The following is an 11,721-nucleotide window of genomic DNA, read 5'->3' on the forward strand; positions in this document are numbered from 1 at the left end:
GCGCAATGCCTCCACGGTCCCCCGCGCCGTACCGTAATGCCCCGCCGCGGGGCGAACCTGCTTCCAGCTCGGCCTCCCTTCACCGCCCACCCCCCTAAAACGGCTCCGTCCCAGCGGCCGAGCTGCGACACCCCCGCCCCACCGCAGCTGCGGGAACAGCACACGGTTAGCCAGGGCCCTGCTCGCTCCAGTCCCTGTTGCCAATCGCAGGTCATAGATAAAGTTTTTCAAAGAGCAAACTGACTTTTTTTTCCTCTCCAAACGCACACAAAGGTAACATCCAGCTCCCCAGTTTAGGCTGGTAAGACAACACTCTCACACACTGTTCAGTATGGAGATCCAGGAGGTCTCAAAGCAGTTAAAATTTGATAAATCCGTAAGCAATTCCAAACGAGATGTTTAGAACGAGAAAGATCTGGAAGCCTTAAAGCCAGGCAGTGCCACCAGCCCCTCTTATAACTCACGCCACAGTCGGCCTGATAAAGTGCTATTTAATGTAAAAGTTGTCACTTGCAGATAAGGCAGTGGCTAAATTTATTTTTGCAAACAGAATTCGAGCAATTCAATCAGTTATTCTCCCTGTCTGGGATGCAAGGAACATCTTGTCTTTTCACCTGAGAAACATCATTGGCCAAATATAAAACACTTCTGAAAACACAGGGGAAATTATCCCCTCAGCAGCAAGGACCCTCCCCATTGTCATTCACTGGATTTATGACTACAGTGAAGTAGCAGTTGCTAAATATAACCCGTGTCTTCAGAAAACACAGCAGAGCCATCAGGCTAAATACTCCAGAGCCAGAGCCATGTATCCAGAGCGGCTGCACTACGGATAGTACGTGACGATGCAGATCCTGACGTGCACGAAAACGTTATCTGTTATTGCATGTGCTAATAAATTGCATCAGCTTTTAAGAAAGATAAAGAGGCAATAAATTGGCTCAAACTCCTCTTCTGTTCCCTCTCACTCTGACAACCATCTTTATGGTTAGTTTCAAACACGACACCATTAGTAGTGCAATGATTTTCAGGCACACATTAAAAACTCTCTATATAATCACTCATTTATTTTCATTTCCATTACTGTAGCCCCAGAGGTTGCCTTTCAGATTATTCCTCTCTACTCCCAACCATCTTCTCCACAGGTGAGAAGCTAGATTGGTTGTCTCTCCTCATATAATTAGTGGATAAACACAGTAGGACACCACCCTGATTTATTTTTGTATTTGAAAAGCGCGAGGTACTTGGAAAGAATCGTGGCAGATTTTCCCAGGTCACTCTCAACAATGCAACGGTTCAAGTTAGGGGTCTTATGGTGGGATTTTTCTTTAAACACGCAACAAATTCAGATTTACAATCAATGTCTGGTCATCTGTTTGATAACCTGTGGTTCTCAGCTTTCATTTCCCTTTGTACAGTCTTGCCAAATAGTAAGATTCAGCCGACTCCTTCCGGCTGGCCTGAGGCTTTATAGTTCTCACATCCTGGAACTGCTCCTTCAGTCTGTTCTGCAGAAGACAGGACTCACGTCCATCCCAAAATTTACAGAGCATTGTTCCTTTTGGCTTTAAAATACTTTGGGACAGATTCAGAAGGCCTAAACACAGATTCACCAACTTCTGATGATCCAGTTCTTTAATGCCTGTTGCATTAGGTGCCATGTCACTCAAGATAACGTCCACCATCTCTGCAGGAAGCAGACTTTGAATCGTCCTCAGCGTGCTTGGGTCTGCAATGTCGGCCTCCGACAGGAAGACTGCTCCTTCCAGAGGAGAAATCCGCAGGAGGTCAATGCCAAGGACGAAGCCGGTGGGGACAGCAGGATCTAGACAAAAAGAATGAATGACATGCTGAACACTCAATGGTTGCAAACAACTCGCACATGCATGAGCTCCATGTTAGTCGACAAACAAAAACATTTCACCTCCTGCGTCTGGTTTTCTTGACCTTAGTTTGCTGTGTGCATCCGTACAGGTGGTTTGCTATAAGCTAATTCATCCAAGACATGAAAACTCAGTTAATTTGGATAAGCGAGGGGTATTTTCCTTGGTTTTCTCCTGTTCTTTCAAGGCTGACAGTCCAGAAATCCTGGACGATAGCACAGACGATAACACCTTATCTTGTCAATATTAATGGCTTAAAACATAAGGCATACACAGTGGTTACCATCATTTTTCAAAAAGGGAAATAAAAATATAGAAAAGCCAAGTTACCTGCTGGAAGCTATACCAATTTCAGAACAGGATGAAGGGATCCTCCCCACAACACAGTTAATTAGAACACTTTATTAAACCTACAGTAGAACCTCATGGTAAGGTTTTATTTCACAAATATGATTTTTCCAGACCACATAAAGATTTTCACTGTCACACAGGCCTACACCTTGACGCTTCTATTAGTGACTGGCATTTGACAGTACCCATGTCTCTTCCCCACACTGCCGCCATCACAGATGAGTTTTCTCACACGCTTCAAGATGAGTATCGTTCCCATCTTGCCTGCCAAAAATGTGCACTTACCAGTACCTAAGGCGTTGACCCTTTCTACAGCAACTTGGCTCCAAGCACCAGGCGCCGCACCACAGTCAAGAACAGAAAGTCCTGGACGAAGAATATGGAACTTGTCGTCGATCTCCAGTAATTTGAAGGCACTTCGGCAACGGTAATGCTGCCGCTTTGTCGCCTTAACAAAGGGATCCTTCGAGTGCCGCTCCAACCACCAGTGCTCGGTTCCAGTTTTCTTCAGAAACCCCACCGTAGTGTGGAGACATTTGCTCACCAGATGCCAACGGCTGCCCAGGAAGAAAGGCGAGTTAATCGGTTAGAACATAACCACCACGTATTTCAAAAGTCTCTACAGTAATTGACTCTGATCTCGACAACAGCTCCTCCCATTTATCACCAGGCTTGCAAAAAGCCTCCAAATTTGAGATTCTTGGTGCCTTCAGTTCTCCAGTCCAACCACAACGACAGGGCTGCTCTTTGGGTGGAGGCCTCGAAGGCCACCCCGAGCGAAGGCAGGAAAAAGGGCCCCACTCCCGCACGGCTCCGTGCTTCGGCTCTGCGCAGGGGCTCCAGGCCCGCGGTACACAACATGGCAGACGGGCCCCAGCAAGGCCCGGGCCGCCTCAGAGGGGCTGGCAGCCTCTGGGAGACGGGGCGTCCGGAGCACCTCAGCCCCTCAGAGGAAGGAGGGCTGTCCCGGCTCCTGGAGACTCCATCTCTCCGGGCGGAGCACGCGGACAGCCCCGGGCACTCCTGCCACCGCCTTCCAGGTTAACGACCCCGCTCCGGCGCCCACAGACCCCAAACGTCCGTTCCCCATTTCTGGGGTTTTCACCTCAGGCGCCAGGACTAACCCGGCACCTCCCCAGAACACCCCGCCAGCCCCCGGCTCGGGGCGGGACCCGCCGGCCCGGCCCGGCCCAGCGCCGACCTCTGCTCAGCCGCCCCTCCACCAACCTGCCCCCGGCAGCTGCAGCGCCCCTGGCCCCCGCCATGGCGGCCGCCTCAGCCCGCCCCGCCTCCCCTCACCGCTGCCGCGGGGCCGGGCCGGGGGCGGGGCGGGAGCGGCGGCAGCGCGGGAAGAGCCGGATCACGACAGGCCGCGTCTGCGGGAGCGGCGCGGCGGTGAGCGGAGAGATCAGGCGTTTGGGGCAGAGGTGCTCGGGGGACGGGGGAGCCTGGCCTTGGGGATGGGGTGCCGGGGGGGTCAAGGATTTGGGGAGGGGGTGCTGGGGGGGTCAGGGATTTGGGAGGGGGGGCAGGGGAGCGAGGGTCAATGGGGAGTGCTAGAGAAGCAGGGATTGGGAGCATCACTGGGGGACGGAGGGTTTGGGCCAGGGATGGTGGGACCAGACATTTGGGAAGGTGTCTGCGGGGCTGAGCTTGCAGTAGGGGGTGTCAGGGCCGCCGAGAACCGAGCAGCGAGTGCAGGGTTTGTCAGCCCGGAGCCCTCAGCACGGTGTGCCCTCCTGCCCTCTCGCCCAGGAGCCATGTGCACTCCCAGTCTCTTCACCCTCGTCCTGGTCGTGCAGCCGTCCCGCGTCCTCCTGGGCATGAAGAAACGCGGGTTTGGAGCCGGGCTCTGGAATGGCTTCGGGGGGAAGGTGCAGCCGGGGGAGAGCATCGAGGAGGCTGCTCGCAGGTGCCGGGGCTCTGGGGCATGTGTTGGGCTGTGGGGTGGTGGGCTGCAGGTGGAGGTACCGTGGCTTAGCTGATCAATAACGATAGTATCCAGTAACATTGATATCAATAGTAGCCAGTGCGTTACCTGTGAGTGCAGTCATGAGCCATCTCTGAACGGAGAAAATCGCCTGCTCCGCTGGAGATGAGGGATCTTCCACACGTACAAAGAAACAGGATTGCTCCTCGTTGCCCACCATCTGCAAACCTTGTAACTGTCATCCAGTCTACTGAGTATCCCCCCCTCTCAGACTGGGATCTAAACTGAGACTCGGTTTGCTTGTGGTGGGCAGAGGTTCTCACACTGTTCAGAAAAGTGCAGTTTAATTTTGGCTATATAGCAGAATTACAGCTTATGCCATTGTACTGCCTATTGTTTAAATTTTGAAGCTATTGAACAGGTGCTACCTTCCAGTAGCGTTTTTAGCACTGTGTGAAAGTGTAGTGACAAAATATTAGAATTTCTCAGAGGTCTCTTATGAAAGGCACTGTGGAAATTTATTATTTGAACGCATGGCAGCGTTTTTGAGTCCTAATGCTGAGTTACAGAATTGAATTCCATCAGTACAGAGGTATAGTACCATTGAGGAAGCTTTAGTACTGATTTCTTGAAGTTTTCTTCTGTCTAGTCTCTAAAATCAAATAGCAGATCGCAGCTGAATTGCTGAACTCCTCTAAAAATTAGGTACCTTGTTCTTTACATAAACGTTGCTGATACAAAGCCATGCTTTGCCACCTCCTCACTTTCTGATATATGCCCAAAATTGCCCTCGCACCTGCAGGAAGTTCAGTGTTGGTGTGCTTAACAGCTACCTAACAGCTTTTGCCCTGAACCATCTCCTCAGCTGTGCCAGTGCAACTGCCTGGGCTCTGTGGTGAGCTAATCCAGGGGACAGAAGGGTCCTCTGTGCAGCTGTGCACCCAGCAATGCATGGGGTTAATGTACCTGACACTTACATCATGGCTTTGCATGTAATTTATCATTTCTGCATGGAGGGAAGGAGATCAGTTTTGTTACTTAAATCAGGCCTTCGTTTGCTAGGCTTACCCTACCACTCACTGTGGTGTAAATCTACTGATCTAATTTAGCATTCGATGTCCTAGGTGCGTGTTTATCTGTGCCAGCCAGAGTTAGAAAACAGAGCTTCAGTCCACACCAGATGTCAAGTGGTGAAAGTTTCAGCCACCTCAGTGCAAAGTGCCACAGCACAGCCAGCGCCTGCTGCTGCGGGCTGTGGAACAGTCCCATCCACAGCCCTTTCCACGTCGCTGGTAGGACTTTACTACGGAATGACGCAACCAATTCCTGCCAGGTCAACTGAGCAGGAAGCAGTGCCCAGAGCCAGGGCCAGCTCGGCACGCAGCCCACCTTCCTGGTGGGGAGCGACACTGTTGCAGTGCTGCCTCGAGGTGCAGCTTTTCTCCAAGTGGTGTCACAGTCCACATCAAACTTAACTTGTAAAACCTCTGCTCTGTATTCAGAGGTCAGGTATTAGGCTGTGGTTCCGTGTTGCACTGTCTCAGTTGGGTTTGCAGTGGCATAAGGTGTGAAGTGTCCTCACAGCATGGATAGTTAAATATTAAGCTGAAACACCCACAAAAGTTTCCTGTATTGGTAAGATTTCTCTACTCCACTGGGTGTGCCATGTTCCCCTGAGCACCCAGGCACCCATGGCTCTTCAGTGGCACGTCCTACAAGGAGAGCATTTAGCTAGTCTGTTATTTCTAGTTTGCTACCTGTAATGTTTCCCCTTACTATGTAGAGCCAAACAGCTGACAGAGAAATTGCTTAGAGACCCATAGCAGTGTTGTGCTTTGTTTTTCAATCATCACAGCCTGTAAAATGAGGCTTTCAGCCTTGCTGGAAAACTGCCTCTATTTTAGACGTAGATAGTTTCTCAGGAAGATAAACTAAAATTAGCTAAGACATTAAGTTGGAATATAATTTTGAAGGATGGGATCCATGAAATTGATGCCAAAGAAAGCTGGAGCCTTAAAGATTATCTCTGATACATTTTAAAATTGTTAAGTTACTGCCAAATATGCAACTACATTAATTATTAACCTTAACTGAAGATAACACTGTTTCAAAGTATTCCTTATTTTTGTACATTAGAAAAACTGTGACTAACTTCAAGCTATGCTGATTCTGTTAGAGGCAAGTAAAAATAAAAAAAAAAATCCCTAACTGCGTAGCATAAACAGAGCAAGTAATTGAATGTGCTTCAAGTAGCTGTGCATGGTGATGCATGGAAAAGAGCTGTGTGGCAAGTGTCTCAAAGGGCTCGTAAAAGTCTTGCCTTCTAGGCTCTCGTTATGCTAAACGTACTTCCAAGGAACAGAAATGGAAAGTTTACACAATTGCTTTAGTTTTTTACACAGCATTTGAATGGGAGATGGCATTCCTAACGTTCTGTGTGCAAATCATGTTGTGTAGTATGCAGTGTTACCTAAAGAAGCTTGTTAGCCTTAGAAGTAGCTGATTTTTGTAGCCAGTACAGATGTTCTAGTATTTATTACCCGCTTCCCCACAATTCCAAAAGCTTTAGCTTGATGTCAGCAAAGCCTTTTTCTTGTCTAAATGAAGTATATCTCAGAGGTCTTAAACCACATCCAGCTAGTCACGAGTGTTAGCACACTTCTAACCTATCTCAGAAAAGATTATCATGTTGCAAGGAGTGTAAATTTTACTGAACAATCAATTTTCCCTAATCTTCCCCTTCCAACATGGACTATTTTCCTACTAGCCTTTAGGAGCTTGAAATAACACACAAGCCAGTAACATGGCTCCGCTCTGGTGTAAGTAGGCTCCTACTCTGGTGCAAGCCAGAACTCTGCCTTGCTCTGCAGGCTGTGCCTGGCTGTTTTACCGGTGCAGCTTTCACCTTTGGTTCACTGGAAGTGTTCTGAACATGCAAGCAAAGCCAATGACTGCTTTTTTTATCCTCCCACTGCTCGCTTTCATGTAAAGAAGTCTTATTTCTTGTGTAGGGAGCTCCTGGAGGAGAGTGGACTGACTGTGGACACTTTGCAGAAGATGGGTCAGATCACGTTTGAATTTGAAGGCAACTCTGAACTGATGGAAGTTCACATTTTCCGGGCAGATCACTTTCATGGAGAGCCAACAGAAAGCGATGGTAGGTAGCTAGTGAAGGGGAAGGAAGGATGTGCATTCTCTTCTGAGATAGTACTGCTCTTAAGAAATGCAGAACTATTTGTGCCGAAATCCGTTTGAGAAGAGAGGCAGCTAGGCTGTAGAGGGAAGCTGCTTGCTGACAGATTTTAAAGTCTGGGCAGCAAAAAAAATACGAGAGAAAGTTTCATGCAAAGTTCTCGTTTTCTCCCACCAGAAATGCGTCCACAGTGGTTTCCGCTGGATGAGGTGCCATTCAATCACATGTGGGCAGATGATGCCTATTGGTTTCCCCTGCTGCTTCAGAAAAAGCTGTTTCGTGGCTATTTTAAGTTCCAGGGACAAGACACTATCCTGGAGCACACTCTGAAAGAAGTGGACGAAGTTTAAGAAAACAGAAGCATTCAACTTGTGCTGCTGCCCACACTGGGCTAGAACACCATGAGTACTACGTAGAAGGGTGTCCTTTCTCACCAATCCAGCAAAGGAGACTTATTTGCCAGGTCACTGAGAAGTAAAGAAAATAAGGGGTTTTCTTAGAGCAGAAATAAAAGTAATGAGATTTTCCACGCTGTGAAGTCCCTGGCTGTGGTATACTTCAGTGGTTATGTGATCACAACTATTAAAAACTTAGTGTTAACCTTTTTTTTTTTTTCAGGTGGCTAATTTTTTAGGCTTTTCCCTCGTGGCTGGAAATGTTTTTTAAAAAGATTAAAAATATTTTTAGTAAAAGTATCTGTTGTTCTGTTGTAAAGGGCTAGCTACCTTCTAGACTGTTTAAGGCCTTTCAGGAGTTGGTGTCCTTTCACAGAAACATTAAGTGGACTGCAGCAGAATCCATTAAGTACCTCCTCTATGCCAGTTTCTAGCATTGAGCATTACTTCCTGGGACAAGGTGAGGCTTGACCAACACTCTGAAAGCCTTTTGCAAAGTTTAGGTAGAGATCCCTTCAGGATTCTCCAGCTGAAGGTAGCGTAAGGTTACAGGAGTTAAGGTCAGAGGAAGATGTTGGAGCCCTGCTTTTGCTCTTGCAGCTCCAGCTGTGAACCTGGAACTGTTTTGAGCCTTTCAGGTAAAAATATGCTGAACAAAATCAACTTTCAGCAAGTCCTTGTTGCAAAGTGCCATCACCTATGGCTGCAGGCTTTGCCACACGTCGGTAGCAGATGACCTGTTCAGCATTCAGGTCAGCGCAACTCAGCACGCTGGGCAGCAAAAGCTTCATCAAACTGGGCTAGAAATAACACATCACATATGTAACTTCTTACACAAGTTTTGGGTTTGTTTTTTTAAACACTTTTACAAACACATATAACACTTACAGATAGAATCTTGGAATGTAATATAGGATCTGTAAACATTTCCAGTCTACCAGCTGTAGTAATAGTTCTTTAATTCCTGCATTTGGATAAAGTGCTTCATACATAAGGCTATTTGAGCAAAGCAAAGATACAGAATATTCCAGGCAGGCAAAATTCACACCCTCTGAACAAGATTGTTCTTCTTGTCTCCCTCCAGCAGTTCTGAATAATTTATACCACTCGAAAACACCCTTCTTCATATGCTCAGTAAGCCCCAGCTCAGACCTAGAGGATAAGAGTTAACACCTTAGACGCTTTATTTTTCCTTTTGTGCTGCACACTGACTTATTTACAGGGTTTTTGATGCTCACCTCTGCGTCTGAGATAGCAGTAAGGGTTTCTGGCTGTTCTAATGGGGAGAATGGCTTGGGGCAAGTAGAGGAGAAAAAACAGGCACAAGGGGATGGGGTAGCTTGTAACAGGATGTAAGACCTTACTGTGTGGTAAGCAAGGGAGCAACTGGCAGCCAGTATCTGTTATCTTATTTCCTGGTGGAAATGGTTGCGTGGTGAGAGCGAGCAAGTTACTCTGTTCCTCCAGGAGTTTAGGTAGGAAAAAAACAAGCGAGGCTCAGCTCTGCACTTCTACTTGCTATCCCCTCTTCTGCAGTTGGTTCAATCGTTTTATGGAGATGCTTTCACCAGCACTGACTTTTAGCTCATCTCAAAGAGTAGTTACATTATTGCTTCCTGCTGCAGTTGTGGAGACTGGTATGTTTTAAATAAGTTCTGTCCCCAGCTGCTGATCTATCTTTTAGGAAACAGCACAAATTGAAGATTGTGAATTAGCCTGTTAACAAATTTCAGGAATTACACCCTTGCATGATCAAAGTAGAAGGTAAAAGCACTGGAATGCAGCAAGGCACTGTTGAAAACATGTTACAACTTAGGAAGAGCAACTTGCAAGGAGTTGGGAAGGAGAGGGAAAGAAGGATCAAAGATTAAGGTTGTATTGTAAATATCATTTGGAAAGCCTTTCAACACATGATGCTGGTCAAAAAGCCTGCATGTTGCCACTTCACAGCTTGAAGCAGAGGAGATCTTAGGAGCAACAAAAACATATAGCCCTTTTGAGAAAACATTTTTCAGGCAAAGTTTCAGGTTCTCAGCTGTTTACTACTCTGGTACCTCCACGACAGATTTTGAGAGACACGCTGACAGAAAGATTGGAGGCCTCTTCTATCACTACAAAGAGCAGTGATACCGCACACGTGAACACATGAAAGTCCCCATGAGCTCAAGCAATACACAAAAAGCTTCCCATTCAAGAAGGCACATGAACTCTTTGGCGCTACATTTTACAGGAGCATCAGTGCTTGGATAGGCAGCATGCACTCTTCAATTAGTCTTCTGGTTTGCTTAGTGTTTATTGCCATCTACCCAGCTACCAGCAACAGGAACTAACTCCATTAAGTCTTGTTCTCACCCTTGCGTAGAGCTGGGCTGTTTGCTGCAGAAGGCAGTAGCACGGAGGTAACTAGAACTGCTTCCCCTACGTTGATTAGGGTAGGCAGACAACTGAAGTCAACTTGATTGATTCCCTGCTGCATTCCTCTAGAGGAAGCAAGCTGTACTTGATGCTGCTCTCCAAGTCTGACAAATGCCTAAACTAAACAGGATAAATACAGTAAGGAAATCCCTCATCTATTGAGGTAAACATAATAGTGCTATTTGCACACTGACCAGTCTCCCAAAAACAAGGTTTGCAAACTAAGAATTGTATGAGATAGTGTATGCCTGTGTTTAGGAATGAGATAGAAGCTTGACGGTCCAGTAAGAACTCTGAAAGTGCTATTAGCTGTATCAGCTTTGAGAATACTGGGCCTCTGTTCTCAAAACACTAGGTGAACAGAGTAAAATCAAAACAAGAGAACCCCACCCACAAAACTGCTCTCCTCAGAGGCAAGGGCTGACAGTGGAGGAATGGGTGTCCTCTCAAAACAACGTAATTCCCATGTGGCCTGTATTTATCGTTGTAACAGTCTCTACATTTCTTGCTTTGAAGGAGTACAGGAAAGAGTTAGTCTAAAGCCTAAACGTGGTTTTGATGTTTGGGTTTTTTGGGGGTTTGATTTTCGTTTTTATATAAAGTCCAAAAATGTCACTTTTTTCTCAACGTGAGAAGTGCGCAATCCCATTCAGGCTAACACTTTGCAAGTACTCCTACAGAACACAGCCCAGTCATCTACCCCAGCCAGGCAAGTTACAAGGAAGATCCATCATACAGATATCAGATCTTGCCCCAAAACATGCAGTATTTTCTCAATCTGCCTGTTCCTCACATCAGGCAAACAAGGCTAAATGAGAGGATGAGTACTAAGACTAAGCCAATGACACGCCATAACCAGCCAGCACCATCTAAAGATGCTAGGAGTGAAGAGCATTTAAAAATACGGTAACGCACTTTCCGCACTTTAACCACAAACTATTTTCCTAATCAAGACAAGGTCGAACAGAAAAACCTTTTGTGCTGTTCTTGAGATAAATCTTGTTACTGTACTGCAGAAACACTTCCCACCCCAGACAGTTTGTTCTGGCTTGTGAGCAAAGTCTCTTCTGCATCACTTTGGAAACCTTCAGGAGAGGGAATCAAATCTGCCACAGCCATCTGAAGGAAATCCGTCTCACTGGGCAAGGCCGATGTGCAGGAGGAGAGACTCAGAAGAGAACTAACATTTGAACTGCTATAGAAAGCTCTTAATAATGCATTCTGAGCAGGACTGTGAAAAAGACTCCCTACACACTGCTCACGGCCCAGCACCCAAGAAATTCACCCACATAAGTGCACTTTACCACATTTTCAGGGGTGTGTGTCATGGTTACGCCAGTCTCATAAAACTGGGCAAGTAACTTCTTATCTTGCTCCTAGCTGAAGAAACTAACTCATAATTTCCACCTGGACTAGGAAGAGTTTCACGTTGCATTGACTTTTCTATTTCTTTTTTTTTAAAAAAAAGCAGCTTTTATGATTGGAGGATTTAAATATATTTCCTGCTAATGGGGAAGTTCCCCAATGGGAAAATACTGTAATGGTTCCAGTTTG

General features: G+C 46.6%; 2 protein-coding genes across 2 annotated transcripts; one reads left to right on the forward strand and one right to left on the reverse strand.

Moving 5' to 3' along the window:
* Window positions 1-1,370: 1,370 nt before the first annotated feature.
* MRM2 (mitochondrial rRNA methyltransferase 2) lies at window positions 1,371-3,499 on the reverse strand. Its single transcript, XM_086622433.1, has 3 exons — window positions 3,462-3,499; window positions 2,520-2,791; window positions 1,371-1,825 (listed from the first exon to the last, which is right to left on the reverse strand). The coding sequence occupies exons 1-3, from the start codon at window positions 3,497-3,499 to the stop codon at window positions 1,401-1,403; spliced, it is 735 nt and encodes a 244-aa protein (XP_086478559.1). The 3' UTR covers window positions 1,371-1,400.
* A 495-nt stretch (window positions 3,500-3,994) lies between these two features.
* On the forward strand, window positions 3,995-7,707 carry NUDT1 (nudix hydrolase 1). The gene is made up of 3 exons (XM_009982894.2): window positions 3,995-4,146; window positions 7,176-7,321; window positions 7,535-7,707. The coding sequence occupies exons 1-3, from the start codon at window positions 3,995-3,997 to the stop codon at window positions 7,705-7,707; spliced, it is 471 nt and encodes a 156-aa protein (XP_009981196.1).
* The last annotated feature ends 4,014 nt before the right edge of the window (window positions 7,708-11,721 follow it).

This window comes from Tauraco erythrolophus, chromosome 17 (genome assembly GCF_009769465.1).
Source record: "Tauraco erythrolophus isolate bTauEry1 chromosome 17, bTauEry1.pri, whole genome shotgun sequence".
NCBI classification, from domain to species: Eukaryota; Metazoa; Chordata; class Aves; order Musophagiformes; family Musophagidae; genus Tauraco; species Tauraco erythrolophus.